General features: G+C 39.2%; 1 protein-coding gene across 6 annotated transcripts in view; it reads left to right on the top strand.

The window, feature by feature from the left end:
- The window catches only part of LOC145492241 (uncharacterized), a 629788-nt gene that overhangs the window by 218899 nt on the left and 395690 nt on the right, over window positions 1-15199 (top strand). Inside the window, exons 14-27 of one of the 6 annotated variants that reach the window (XM_081471604.1) lie at window positions 2469-2732; window positions 3998-4246; window positions 5143-5403; window positions 6086-6136; window positions 7239-7336; window positions 9614-9669; window positions 10345-10520; window positions 11146-11259; window positions 11373-11391; window positions 11904-11934; window positions 12801-13104; window positions 13541-13651; window positions 13908-14098; window positions 14390-14512. The exons of the other annotated variants lie outside the window; for them this stretch is intronic. Of the exons in view, the coding sequence (XP_081327730.1) occupies window positions 2469-2732; window positions 3998-4246; window positions 5143-5403; window positions 6086-6136; window positions 7239-7336; window positions 9614-9669; window positions 10345-10520; window positions 11146-11259; window positions 11373-11391; window positions 11904-11934; window positions 12801-13104; window positions 13541-13651; window positions 13908-14098; window positions 14390-14512 (2048 nt within the window). The remainder of the gene's footprint in view (window positions 1-2468; window positions 2733-3997; window positions 4247-5142; window positions 5404-6085; window positions 6137-7238; window positions 7337-9613; window positions 9670-10344; window positions 10521-11145; window positions 11260-11372; window positions 11392-11903; window positions 11935-12800; window positions 13105-13540; window positions 13652-13907; window positions 14099-14389; window positions 14513-15199) is intronic. 6 annotated transcript variants of the gene reach the window in all.

The raw sequence follows: 15199 nt of genomic DNA on the forward strand, positions 1-15199 counted from the left end.
GCATCCTTTGAAATACAGGAAGCATTCTTCACGTGGTTCAACAGAATGGGTTTCTTTTATACATATTCCGTCATCTCTATACGTCTCCAACTACGAGACCATCAACATACCACCCTCTTTAGTGTATACGCCTCTACTCTCCCGACAGGTCCTGCAGACAACAAGAACAAGAACTGGTTTTTAAGAGAACGACCTTAATTTCCAAGAATTGCTAGCAAAGAAGAGATCTACAAACTATGTCCACTTGTCAGAAATACTTTTTCAGACAATATTCTGACGAGTCGGAACTGCTTTCTTAAAAAAATATTTTCACCGTCACTCTCAATTACAAAACTCTCTCGCCATGTACTTTTTCCCCCTATCCCATAATGTTTTCGAAACAGTGTCTAGCCCCCAGGGGGCTACGCGGGTCAGGGATGCCTGACTAATTTACGATTCGGCTTACAAACATAATCTTGACACGCTTGGTCAAATCAATGAAGAAATAAGCCTTTCGCCATGCTTGCAGAACCATACAACGAAAGGTGCGGGTAATCCAGGACGTGTGTTGGTTCAGCCTGGCACAGCGCACGCTTGGGCGACACACGCTATGTACACCCTTGGACGACTATCGTCGGAACCCTAACCCTGTGTACGGACCACTCTTACCACAAGTGGAGCCCCATACGGAGTGCAGATGGGAAGAAGCTCTCACTGATAAGAAATCTATCTTAAGGTGCTGGTCTGCACACTTCCACACCCTCTTCAGCGCCAATTACAGTGTAAACGCACTGTTCGTGGCCCTACAAGTTTCGCATTACACAACTGCCAGTGAAAACTGAACATGATGAGACTAAAGAACTGCAAGATAGAACAGCTGAGGAGCAGTTAAGTCGCCGAGTTTAATGGTGTTTCACTTGAGGTCTAGAAAAATGGAGGCTCTCCATACCAAGCTCTACACAAGTTTTTTGCCCTTTGTCGGAAGCAGGGTACACGACCGTTGTGGTGGAGTTACCATTACCCGGTACAAGAACAAGGCAGAAAATGGAGCTCTTCATCGAAGTTACATTTTTTTAAGATTGCTGTTGAACAATCTTGTATCGTTCATTGCCGAAGCTAAACTTTCTGAAAGTCAGTGCGGCTTCAGAAGCAACCTAGCAAAACAGACATGTCCTTAAACAGATATAGAAGAAGAGCGAAACACATTTATCGATCTACTCGAAACATCTGACATCGTGAGCAGAAAAGGTTTTTAGAGAATCCTGGAAAAGCCAGGTTGCCGCTGGTTTTGAACATGATCCAGCCAAATCAGACAAAGCAACGACCTGTCACAGCCCTTCAAACGGCTTCAGACTGAGACGCCTCGTAGCCCTCACACCGTTCACAGTCCTCTTCAGCATGATGCTCAGGTGAGACCTGGACAAAGATGACGAGAAATACATTCGTTTACACACTGATGGGAGTCTCTTCAACCTGAGAGGTCTACAAGACCAAAGGAAGACCTTGGGGCAGGTAATGCCCCCGTCCCCCACACTAAAACTTAAAAGCTTTCCAGCAAATAACTTCTTGCTTTGAAAAAACTTTGATTTCCAGACTTGAACTCATTGGCAAGCCTCCCTCCCATGAAGAGTAGTATCAACCAAGAATATTCATTGACCAGACCAAGCTGAAAGGTGTCTACCAGTTCACCTATCTGGGTTGTACAATCTCTTCAGATTCTAAGATCGACTAAGAAGTGGACAATAGACTGGCCTATACAAGCTCCGCCTATGGAGACTGCAAATAAGTCTGGGACAACAGCAATCTGAAATAAATCAAAATGATCAGCATATTATTTTTCTTGTACGATGCCAGACCTGGTGTACGTATGGACGCTATCGTATTCGAGCGCCTCTATCAGCGCTGCCTCCATCGTATTCTCAATATTCATTGCGGTGACTTCTGTAAGAACCTCGAGGTCCTCCAAAAGGCGGAGATCACCACCATTGAGACCAGCCGCTTAAGAATGAAATACTATCGCCTACTAAAGATTTTGCTATATGGTAAGCGTTCCGTTCGCCATCGTGATAGAAAAGGACCTCTTAGAGGCACAAAGAATCACTAAAGAAGTGAAAAGAAGAAGGGGAAAGAACCAGGAAAAGACCTAATCACGCTAAACTTTTCTCCACAACCGCTGGGGAAGGGCATGCCTGTCCTGCGACGGGCTTGCCTGCAGTGGATATCGATTGCGCCCATATTACGTTTGGTGTGACGTATTAAATTATGATAGTTGTCAGTTAAGCTTGATGACCAATGCATTAGGTCAGTTGGGTTTGTTATGAGAATGTAAACCGTAACTTGCTTGGCAGTAATAATGACTACCGTATATATAGAGACCCAAGATCTGCATAAAGACTGAAAGATATTATTTTTCCACGGTGAAAGTGGTCTCTCTGACATGCTTTGTTTTCTGGCCTTAACTTTTTGATTTTGTTCTTTCCTGTCTTTAGATAAGCCCGACGATGTTCATTTAGCTACAAATACAACAAACAAACTTTGTGCAGGAATCATTATAAACTTCACATGCAGCGCTGAAGCTAACCCAGCAGTCCATACTTTTTTGTTATATGAAAATGATACTCTGATTTACAATATGGGATTGGGAACAGTGATGAAGAAAATGGAAGATGCTGGCCAGTTTGTGTTCAGATGTGAGGCCAATAATTCTGTCCAAGATACTGGAAGAAGCAGTGACACCATCTTGACTGTTCTTGGTGAGCTCCCATAACTTATTTAGGTGGCAACAAATGTTGGCATGAATATATTAAGTATCAGTACCACTAAAGATCTACATTGTAGACTATTCAAGCTACGAGAGCACTATTTTGACTAACCAGAGGTCTAATCAGGGTGCTACTCAGGCAAGCCGGAGTGTTATTCAGGCAAACGGAGCACTATTTGGAGTGTTACTTGGGCTCGCCAAACAAAAACTTTTCTTACGTTAATTCTCTTTGCGTTTTCACTTATTTATCATTTTACTAACAACCATCAGAAGAACCAGCTGATAGCTCAACTCTGGTTTTGGCAACGTGAAATGAATAGGGGCACTGTTTTTATTTATCACGACAGAATATTTCTATCTCTCCCCTCCGAAAAATGTCAGGATACCTATTACATGTATAATCCTAGTACTGCCGTAAGCGCGTTCTATCTACGTAGGTAAAGTCTGCATGCGAGCCAAGTGGCCCATCAGGCCGGAGCTTATCCCAGTTTCCGTAGCATGAAGCGACTAGGAGTATTTCTACTCCCACCTGGATGGGATGCTAGTCCATCGCAGGGTTACCCCCAGCATTAAGTTCGCCGGTACCCATTTATACACCTGGGTGGAGAGAGGCCCTGTGAGAGTAAAGTGTCTTGCCCAGGAACACAACACAATGACCCCGGCCAGGGCTCGAACCCGGACCGCTCGATCCGGAGACGAGCGCACTAACCATGAGGCCACCGCGCCTCCCACTTCTGTCTACGCAAAGCTTATATATTGCCCAATAACACATGGTGAAAAATCTGATCAGGCCAAACCCGTCCTAATCATTTGCAGACTTTGTAATATATTTTATACGAATTGATCACTTTTCACGTGGCATAATCGAGTTTTATTGATTTTTCAACACAGAGAGCAAGAGCAAGCAGTCTAGTTTTGTTTTCTACTAGACATTTGTTGTCACATCACAGGTTGCAATGTATCTGCGTAGTCGCTGAACAGACATCCGTAGGTTTACAACAAATACTTCTCCATAATGCAATGGCCTAATGGTCAGAGCATTAAACTTGAGATCTGGATGTCGAGAGTGTGAGCTTCGCTCTATCCTTGTGTTTTGGTCCCCAGTTGAAGAAGAAACTCACAAAGTAGCAGCTTTGTTTCAAAATCAGGCTGGAACTGAGTGTTTACGTTGTAATTTGGGACCCGATGATTTTCCTCTTTAATTTCCTTCCATGACTTTCAGGTAAAGTTACATGTTACATAAATTCATTTTCACAGCTCCTGCAGCCACTGTCAAACAGGCAGAAAACAAAATCGCCGTGGAAGGGACCGATGTTGAAGTCTACTGTAATGTAACTGGCATTCCTGATCCAACCGTTATCTGGAGGAACGTCAAAAGTGGTGAAATTATTGAGGGAAATCTGTTGAACATCACCAACATAACTAGGGCTCAAGCTGGAGAATACAAGTGCACTGCAAACAACACTTGTGGAGTGGACTCTACAATGGTCGACATTGATGTGCAGTGTAAGAAAATAACTATTACTGACATTGTTTATGTTTTTGTATAGGTGTGATCTCATGGTCATACTACTATTAAACGTACGTTTGCATAAAATGTTTCAAAAGCAATTTACAAGTGAGAGTGAATAGGTTTATCAGTTGAAAGCCATTGTTGCCTGCTTCTGAAGTATTAAGAAGGTAAGAGTGTTTTTTTCTGACATACCCACTCCACAACCAACTGGTGCTTTCATCCAGAAAAAAAACAAACGTGTCTACCAGCCTGTTATTAATGGATACGGCATGATGCTCCAAGTACAACTCCGTAATCCGGGATCTCTTCAGCCGCCCTTGAATGAATTATTTTAATCTTTCGGTGATTATCATTATGTCGACCACTGATCTGATATAACAAATTCCTTATCATACCTCTACTAATAAAATGGTCTTCGTGAACGAATAGACAATATTCGGCAGCTAGCTTGCCATGAGGGTTAATGCGGGGGAATGTCATTAAAAAAAGATAAATGTCATTTGCATTTTGAAAAGACTCCACGTATCATCCTCAGTTACAAGCTAGTTTCCGTCCGCTACGAAGAATACGAATATTGTCTACTGATTCCCGTTTAAATTTGGTCAGCTTTGGAGAACGTCTCAATCCAAAGCTTCCTAACACACGTCTTACTCCAGCATTGTTTTTTTCTTTTTTTGAGACAGGTTTAGCGTGACAATGATAATTGTGGTGGAAAACGCAAAATATTCCAGTGGGATTTTACAACAAAGATCGTGTACAGGAACAGAATATCTGCACCGGTTGCAAGGATGTTTGTGACATCAAAATTGCACTTAAGGCACACAACAGTAGTTACGTTTCAGACATCAAAGGCCATATTAAGCGCTTTCTCTTTCTTTGGTCTCTCCAGATCCCCCAGTGATTACCAGGGAAGAAGGTCACATTATTGATGCGTTTGAAGGAGATTCAGCATCAATTTTTTGCCCAGTACTTGGAAACGCCCATCCGAATGTCACTTGGCACAAGGGAAATGACACATCGTCTGACACTGTGATAAATACCACCAACCCTCTGGAGTTTCTTGAGACTGCGTTAGATGATAGTGGATGGTATACCTGCTTTGCCGAAAACTCTTTAGGAAACGTTACTGTCACGGTCCAGCTACATGTTGGTAAGTTGTATTGTTTTGTTTGGTAAATAAGTTACTTTGCATTAGACTAATCACGCATTATAGCCGATACTGCATTATAAGGCAGTCATGGCACTCATTCTTAAAATTGTAAGAGACAATTTTATAAAAGGTCCATATGTGAAAAATCTTAAGCAAACATATAGCATTGGAGTGGAGCTACTGAAAATGACATAAAAGATAACTTTTTGCAGTTTCCCTCACGCTTCTTAATATTTCTACTCCCTGCTAACTGATTGACACTCTCGTGGTGTCTCAGTTTGTTACTTTGTTAAAGTACTTTGTGTCAGAAGGAATCTAGATTTTATGATACTATTATTAGATATTGCAGTTATTACATAAGCAGCTTATGTAATTCTATTCATTCTGGCAGCTTTCACGTATAGTCGTAACGTAAAATGTTTGATAATTAATCTGCATTGTCCCGCAAACCCAAATATATGCAGATACGCTTCTGGAACTTTCTAAGATTTACATAAGTATAAAAACTTGTGAGTTTAGCTCGACATCCATTCATTATTAGTGTGTTTGTTCAAGGAATAAGACTTTTGCCAACCGGAGTAGTAAACAGCGGTCATGGAGCTTTTCCTTTAAATTTTGAAAGACTACTCTATAAAATGGTTGCTAGTTCTTCATGAAAAACGTGTAATTTTTCTTATCTCAGAAAAGTCTGTACAAACTACAGTAACCACATTGCTAAAGACAACGACTAAAGGTAAGGAGTATCGTTTTTGTGCTTATTATTGAAGTTCTCTATAATGATAGCAATTGTGCTTTATGGACCTGAAGCATGCTATTTGCTGTGAGGCTGTTTATGATTTTCGAAAGCTAGACGAAAAGTATATCAATGAAAAGGAGCGCAGCTTTCATCACGAGTTCAAATTGCGAGCTTGTTGTAATTAGCCAAGAAGAAAATGGAAACCAAGGGGGGAGCAATGAAAGCCAACCTCGTTTTCAGGGTTTCTCAAGAGAGAGGACTCTGGGAACGAGGTTGCAATAAAGTGTCGTTTGTGTCTGTCCCATGATCTGTCTTTAATCTGAGATATGACTAAAAGGTGCGCGTTGAATGACTTCGGATCCTAAAATATCCATTCTTTGAACCTCGTGTCTACGGTAATATATTGGTGCAAAATTTGAGATAAGGTGCACAGATGAAAATAGCCGGAATTTTCAGTACACAACTATTAGGTTTTCCTAGTGAAACAACAATTGTTAATAAAAGAACAAAAGAACATCTAAAAAATATTTTGCTTAAAAGCGTTTGGACAGTTTGAAAATATCACACGTTTGCTAGTTCACAGTTGAATGATTTTGAATATTTTGTATATGTAAAACTTTTAATTTGACAAACATTGTACTGTGCTTCAACTGATCCGCTGAATGAAATTGACATTCGCCCTACGAGTTCGTACTATTTTCGTAAAATTCGTGCATATTTTTTCCAAATTGCACAAGAAAAATCATGCTATTACCTTTACACAATTTTAGCCTCACATTTTGCGTTCAGGAATATAACCTTTAACTTATTGTCTATTCTCGTATGCGAAAATATCCTATCATGATTTAGGATCTCCAGGCGCCTCGTCGTATTATCTGCATGAACATGCAAATCTCTTTGACGTGATTAGACTGGTCAACATATTTGCACACTGGACACGCTCAATACACAGAAGTATTTCTTTTGAGCAAGATAATTAGCACGACCGCTGAAGTGAGCAGCACTGTTTGAATCAAGTCATTACAAGCTGTTGCTTTATTTATGCGGTTAGAAATTTGAAGTTACCATCTTTGTAGAAGTGATAACTATGTTTATTTAGTTTCTACTCAAGTTGTAGAGAGCACCATTTCCGCTACGGCGACCATAGATGAGAGCTGTGATAAACGATTAGACGTTGAGAAAAGGTTTCCTAGCTTGGTAAGTTATTTTGTCTTTCATGTCGCAGATTGGTATTGTAACACAACGTTAAACAACATAGTGCTATAGTTGTTAAAAACCTGGTGACCGTCACTTTTGGTGTGTCACTCACTTGAGCACGTGATTTGCCGTTTCTATGGCAGCCATGTTTTCATAGGGTGTTTCACCAAAATTTAATGCTACTGAAAATATATCTGTTCTAGTGAAATTTTGGATTTTATAGAGATTTTAAGAGAAAATCTTTACAATTATTGCACTTTTATCCTTTTTCTGACTTTCTAAAAAAACAATTTTGGAGCTGTCGTAACAATTCTGATAATTTTGTGAAATACAAGGTGGCGGGATTTTGGATATGTGATGGAATGTACGTAGGCATAATTGATGTAAAAACTTTACATTCCATGTAAGTTTGATTACTGTTACGTTCCCCTAGCGGACTGACTAAAATGAAAAACAGCACAGGTTTTATATATACGGTTAATTGTTGAAGGTTTAGTGGTCTAAGTTAAGTATTTGGGCTTCTATATTTTGCTTCTTGTTTAGTTCTGCATTCCCTATTTAGTTTTACTAGTCAGGCTGTAAATATTTGTATATATGTTTATATCAAGGTATGTGTTTTACCACAAAAAAAACGGGGCCACCTCTCAAGGAAGTCCTCAAGCGCGAGCTTAGCTTGAAATCTAGTCTAATTGCCGATAGGCAAGATCTAAATAAACCAGACAACTGTGTTTGATGAATTTGGCTACCGTAGTAGCACGTTTAATGTAAACAAAATCAAGAGAATCACAACACAGCAAATATATCTAACAAAACAAGCTCTTGGATAAACAATTGGGCGAAAAAAATCCGCCCAAAAGCTAACCAACAATATATCAAAGCGAAAAAGTAATAATCCGTTGGAAGGCGACAGGGAAGGAGGTGGGAAGGATTTTACTCATGATCGATCTGCTTGATCTGATGGCAAGGGAAGAAGGTAAAATCACTTGAGTAATTAACCTTATACAGTTGCTCAGCCTGGTAACAGGTACCTGGTACAGCCTTCACCAACGGAAAATCAAGTGAGAACAATGCCTTTACATAAATTACATTAGGTCTGGTCATTATGTCTGCTTATATCTGGCAAAAAACAATGTGACTTTTATCTCACTTAAGGTGGCTCAAAACCGTTTCCAGCACTTAGATTTTGATAGATCGTTATAACCACCCTTTATCACTTGATGCTACAACCATGGTATCAAAACTGCCCAATCATTGGTGAAGACGTTGTTATCATGTTCGTGATACAATAGGTTACCATAGCAACAGTATCTGCTAAGAACACCCTTCATTACAGCGTTAGGGGCTTATAATTCAAGTACGGCACGGTGATTTTTTTTTTAAGTTATCAAATCTTAGGCCCGGTTTAAACGTTGCATTTCACATGCGCCGAATCAAATACTAATTTTAGTCGATTCGAGTGAATAAGTTCGGCTGATTTGATTTAAACGTCGCATTTTTTTGCCGAATAAAATTGCTGAGCGCGAGCGATAGCGATATGTTAATTCCCATTCGAGCGAACATAATTTATTTAACATAATTTATGAATTAGATTCGGCACATGTAAAATGCGGCGTTTAAATCAACCGTCGAACTTCAGTTGTGTATTTGACTGGATCAGTCGAATATTCGACTGAACTCGCATTTAATTGAAATATGTCTCATTTAATTGATTTAAACGTCGCATTTTACATGCACTTAATTCGGCAATTCGATTCGGCGCATGTAAAATGCGACGTTTAAACCGGGCCTTAAAAAGCATAATAAGACGCAACTTTTGATGAAGTTTTAAAAAAATTCTCTACATAGGGTTCAAAACCACCTTAAATTTTCAAAACTTTGAGGTGGCTCTGAACCCTATGTACATAATTTTTCAAAACTTTGCCAAAAGTTTCGTCACATTAAGCTTTTTAAAATTTGATGATATATAAAAAAAAAAATTTCACCGTGCCGTTTTTGAATTATAAGCCCTAAAGCTGTAAATAAGGGAGTTTTTAGCAGATGATACTGTTGCTATGGTATGGTTGCTATTGTGTCACGAAAATGATAACAACGTATTTACTAATGATGGGGCAGTTTTTTGATACTATGATTGTAGCATCAAGCAAGCGATAAAGAGTGGTTATAACGACCTATCAATATCTAAGTGCTGGAAACTCTTTGAGCCATCTTAGCCTTCTATTGTATGGGAAACAAGAAAGATGTAGATGGTCCTGAGTAAGTCGTTTTTTTTATTCTTAGGCTTGTGAGCGTGTTAGACACCTGGGTTGTTTATCTGCCCAAGCTTTAGACAGTAGGTATGATACATCATTTGCTATTCTTCTTGTTTTGGGGGACCATAGTCATGGTGCATATATTCTGAAAGTACCTTGGAACATCGTAACTTTGTGACAATAAGGACGATAAACGAGAGGGTATTATTAAGCCCTTGTTTAGCAAGGCCGGTTAATTGCGCATGTTAGTACTCATAGAGCTGCACTCACAGAGCGAGGTTAGCTATATACTCCTTCATCTTCAGTTGCTATAAGTAAATACAGTTTAGGTGAGGGAGCGAACTAAGACCGGATGATAACAAAACGACGACATCGGTGACGTAGGAAACTTTCCATCCTTTCACTCTTGCAGAGCATGCATTTCAATATATTGTTTCGTAATTTTTACTGATCTTCACTCGCTGTGTCTCTGTGTTTATCAAAGTTTTAAAGATGTCGATCCACAAGAATTTAATAATTTTCCTGTCTTTCGTATCAATCACAGTACATTGCAGATATCATCGAAAAACAGTCCTTTAACAGGTTTTCACGATAGCAAATATTTATTTAAAAGACGTTGATTTAGCCGTCCACTTGTTGCTCTAAAATCGTTTAACCATTCTAATAACTTTTTGTCATGATTCAGCCATAGTGAAAGTTCAGGAAGTTATCATTCCTGTTTAGGTTTTTCACAGTGTAATGAGACCTTTCTCTTTTTAGGTGTGGCAGTGTTATCGTAGATTTCGAGATGAAATTCAATCAAAGCGCAGTCGTTAGTGAGGTGTTGAATGTTCTGAAAACGGCCGCAAAGGAAGATAATTTTGACGGATTTAAAGTCGATCCCAACTCCATTGAACAAGTTTCTGCTGCACCAACGGGCACATCAGGCACTAAAGGTACAACAATTTGTCTTTATTTTGATGGTAGTTTAAGACAACTGTTTTCATTAACGTATCTATAACCAAGGAATTGGAGACTGTGATTGGTTCTTCATTCCCGATATCCTTGCGGATCACCTCTGACAAAATCAAAACAGCTTTCCATTTCCATAACGTTTTAAAAGCAGGGATTTTTCAAGTATTTTGGTTGCCTTAGCGATAGCCACCTTGCTGAGCTTTCTTAAACCTCGTAGGGGAAACTGCTACCGTAGCCTTAAACTAACAGCCGTACGATCACGGGCAATTACAATGGCTGCAATTGGCTGGAATTCGCGATTTTTCGCGGCCTCAAATTCATGCAATACGTAGACACGCCCAGAATGTACTTTCGCCTTGAAACCTTCACGCATCCATTCAAATCATTTTTTTTTGTCGACCGCCTGATGTTATGTGTTTGGGAAGTATTATAAATCAGTGAAGTATTCCTTTTCATGAAGACGCATGTAGGTATTGGGAACGGGAAATTTTTTTGCTATAACAGGATAAATGAACTGACTGAATAATTTTGTATGCATTTTGCCAATAACATCGATCAACATAACGTAGTCAAGTTAACGGGGTGGTTTTCATTTTTCTTTCATAGCTCCTGAAGAATGCAAGTGCTCATGCAATGACGTTATCTGGGCAGCTGTAGTTGGAGTTCTTGTGTTTATAATCATCGGTTTGATTCTTTACATTGTTTGGTTACACAAGAAAGGTAAGTCAGTTTTTACATTTTAGAGTGCACTATTTTCCTTCGCAGCCGTCTCATTGCTACATGTCTACTGTCCCCATTATGAAGCTCAATTGTCTTTTTTTGTTCTTTCTTAGGCACTGCTGGAAAACAGAGGTAGGGTGGTTTTCACTTGTGAAGTAAAAAAGAGCTCACAGCTGATCAGTAATGCCAAGAGCATCTCTTCAAGTTTTTCAAGATTTGTTGCGAGTTATACTTAGCTTTGCCTTTGTAACAGTTGTTCCTTTGATTGCTAATGGTGTAATATATCAAACACGAATGACCGTGTTTGACCACTTTTCCAAATACCGAGAAGAGATTTGAAAATACGACGTGCAAAGGAGTATTTTTGACGATCTTTGAGATACTTGGAAATGTGGTCAAACACCGTCTTGAGTTTTTGATATATCTTCTCAATGGAAACTAAAACTAAGGAGAAAACGGAGAAATAAGTGGTAAAATCTGTGTTAATTACACGTAAGATCAGATATTTAAACACCGTCACGATGATGATTTCTTTATTTTAACTCGATCAATTATTAATGAGTTTGAAAAGTCCAAATACCAATTTTCAAATTTTCAAATGTTCAAATATCATTCTTTGAATCCCTGCTTGTTTCTTATTTCAGGCGCTATAAAGAAGAGAGAGGTGTTTATGACGTAAGTCATTTATTGAAAGCAGTAAAGCAGTTATACCATGTAATTTTTGATTGCACAAAGGCCGGTTAGGTTTTGTTTGTCGTATAAAGTTAAAATACTAGTGGGGCGCTATTGTAAGGCCGTTGCCGAGCAATAGTGCTAGTAAGGATGCAAATCGCTGCCTCCATTTATCGGCATACTGTGAAGGAAATTTTCCATGCGGAAGAAACTCCATGGAGATCTATAGAACTGCAGAAAAACATTGACGGTGCGCGCTTATTGGTGTGCGTCTGTTGATTTCTTTGGAAAGGTAGCTACAGAAAATTGACGGTGGTTCACGATCAGATTTTAGAGAGTAGGGGAAATAATTATTTTAGGAAGGAAGGGGACCTAAGAAAGTAGACTGTACCTAATTTTACAAACAGCTTGTTCAACCGCGCTATACAAACTGAAGCAAACGTATTTGTCATGGGGATCAATATACCGAAACTCGTCAAACTCTTCTGTGTCTTAGGGAGCGATGCAGATAACACAAGATAACTCTTTGATGTATGTCCTGAGGAGCGAGCTGGAGGAGGGGTTAGGGAGAAAATGGATTGTAGACAGCAGTTATGAGCGGTTTCAAGTGTGTTTTAGAGGAGATAGGTCACAAACGGCGAATCTTGAAAAAAAATGCAAATTTTCAAGGTTTGCAAAGCTCCTTTCTTCTAAACTTCCTTGTCTATTCTCGGTTTTTTATTTCTACTGTGTTGCTTTGCTCTCTTGCAAGACTCTTTTCTCGAGCGTTCTTTTGACTGAATACCCCAGTAAAAAATATTTTAAATATCGTGAGATAGCTCCTTTAAAAGATGCTGCGGAAAACACATATCTCTTACATACTTTTCTAGAATGAAATGGCACTGGACGATCTTCAATCTAGTAGTTCTGTTCCGCGTAACTCTACCCAGCCTCGCTCAGAATACATGGACCTATCAAAAGCAACTACAGCCAACGAAGAAACACAACGTGTTGTTCAAAGTGCTGAGTACGCGCCTCTTCATCCATCAACACGTTCTTGGGAAGTTGAAAAGCAGCAAGTGACAATAGAAAAGATAATTGGTAAAGGCGCTTTTGGTCAGGTTGCCAAGGGAACAGCAACAGGACTTCGGGGCAGGCCTGGAAAGACGACAGTTGCCGTCAAAATGCTGAAATGTAAGTCTTTGTTCTTTTTTTCTGTTAGGTATTGTTAGGGTTCATTAACTACTTTTTCTTAGTTCGCGAATAATTTTGCTTAGAAACTCTTTCAACCTGCAGAATTCGGTTTCTGAATTGTTGCAGTTGGCGTTCAGTACTTCAAATCAAAATTCGTTGCAGAGGAGTCATCCATTTTTCCTAGTGTCCGTTTGAAAAGTCTTTTACTTTGATTATCTTTATTTGCTTGTTTGTTTTTTGCCAGATCTGTTTCATTGTTATTAAGGCTGTGGTCTCAGTAATTTATAAGACTTGATGACGAAACGCTGACGTTCATATTGTAGATTAAAAATATATTGCCACGTCAGGAGATAACGTTACGTATTTTTAAAGCATGAATTTAATTTATTAAACTGGCACAACATTTTTGCCTGATTCAAGTTTTGTTCTTTTCCAGATAATTCTCCCGAATCAGACAGGAGAGATTTACTGAGAGAACTTGACACAATGAAGCAGCTCAAACCACATCCTCACGTCATCAAACTACTGGGGTGTGTCACAGAAACTGGTAAACTTGTTTAAAAATTGCGAATTGAACATGTCAAATATGTAACATTGATGGTACGTCCTGTCATAGAAGACTATTTATTAGATTTAAGAATAGACAATAAGTTGCTAATAAGTTCCATGCACAAAGAATCTAGCATGTTTGCGGAAAAAATTAAATGTATCTTTTTCTAGGCTATTTCAAGTATAAAGGAAATTAGTCCAAGTATTTCACAGCAGTTTGAAACAGTTAGTTTTGAATGTCCATACTTTTCCAGAGCCTCTAATGGTGATAATCGAGTATGTACCTTATGGAGACTTGCTGGGATACCTAAGAAAGAGCCGTGGACTGAATGACACTTATTACAAAGACCCGGATATCAAACCACAAACAAGTCTGACGTCACAACAGCTGATGAAGTTTGCTTGGCAAATCGCTGATGGCATGAATTACCTTTCTTCAAAATCTGTATGTTAAACTGATATGTTAACAATCTTTTAGCCCCCCTTTCCATAATCAGGTGTTCGAAAAATCTCTTCACAACAGAAATCATGAAATTAACGAAACGGCTTCTACTAAAGGGAAAATCAAAGCCCAGTTTGCAACAAACTTTTATTATGAAGAATTGAAGCAATATCGGATTTTCCTGCATTTAAAGCGTTATTTATGTTATTTTATTGCTTATACCTCACTAGTTCTTATGGCTTTTAGTGGCCATGTTAGTTTCAGACTTAATAAATAGTATTCCGTTTGTAACAGATTATCCACCGAGACCTGGCAGCTCGTAATGTGTTGGTTGGTGAAAGAGAAACGTGTAAAGTGACAGACTTTGGAATGGCTAGAGATGTTCAGCAGGACAACATTTATGAAAAAAAGACAAAGGTAACAACCCTAAGAACCGAATTTGTATCAAGCCATTTATGATAGACCTTACGAGAGTTGCTACCCGACCAGCTGGCTATGGCTCCACGATTTCACACTTGCTGTGCATAACTTAACAGTTTTCTATTTCTTATTGTAAAAGCCCAATCAGCAATCCAATATTCTAAATGTCCGCGTAATTCCTCGCGAATCGTGTGCTAGGTTCATAGTTATTGGCCCAAGAGCTCAGGTGGGATCGGGTCTCTTGTCAAGATTACCTTCACATTTATTGCGACTGTATCTTGCCACAAGAGTGAGATTACCTGTCAAATTTGTTACCAATTGGTGCAGGCACTCACCTTTTAATCTGATGAAGACCATCGTTCCCCCTCGGAATCTGTAAGGAGTCTGTATTTCCTTCTCCTTCTCACTACATTGCAAAAATAGACGGAACATAAGAATGCGCAAATTGCGTAAAGACTTTTTCCAAGTTTGGGGTGGATCGCAGTCTTTCTAAGTCGACCAGTTTGGTCGTAACCAAGAAAAGCTCGAGGAACATGTACCTTTCTTACCTTGATCTTCCCTTGTTATAGCTTGTAGCTACTAGACGAGTGACTAATGCTGCCGTTACAGTACAAAAACTTACCAGCCAGGAGAAATCATTAAAGACGCAGACAGGCGGCAATTTGTTTTCGTGTTCAAGACTAT

This window comes from Orbicella franksi, chromosome 7, assembly GCF_964199315.1.
Source record: "Orbicella franksi chromosome 7, jaOrbFran1.1, whole genome shotgun sequence".
In the NCBI taxonomy this organism is placed as follows: domain Eukaryota; kingdom Metazoa; phylum Cnidaria; class Anthozoa; order Scleractinia; family Merulinidae; genus Orbicella; species Orbicella franksi.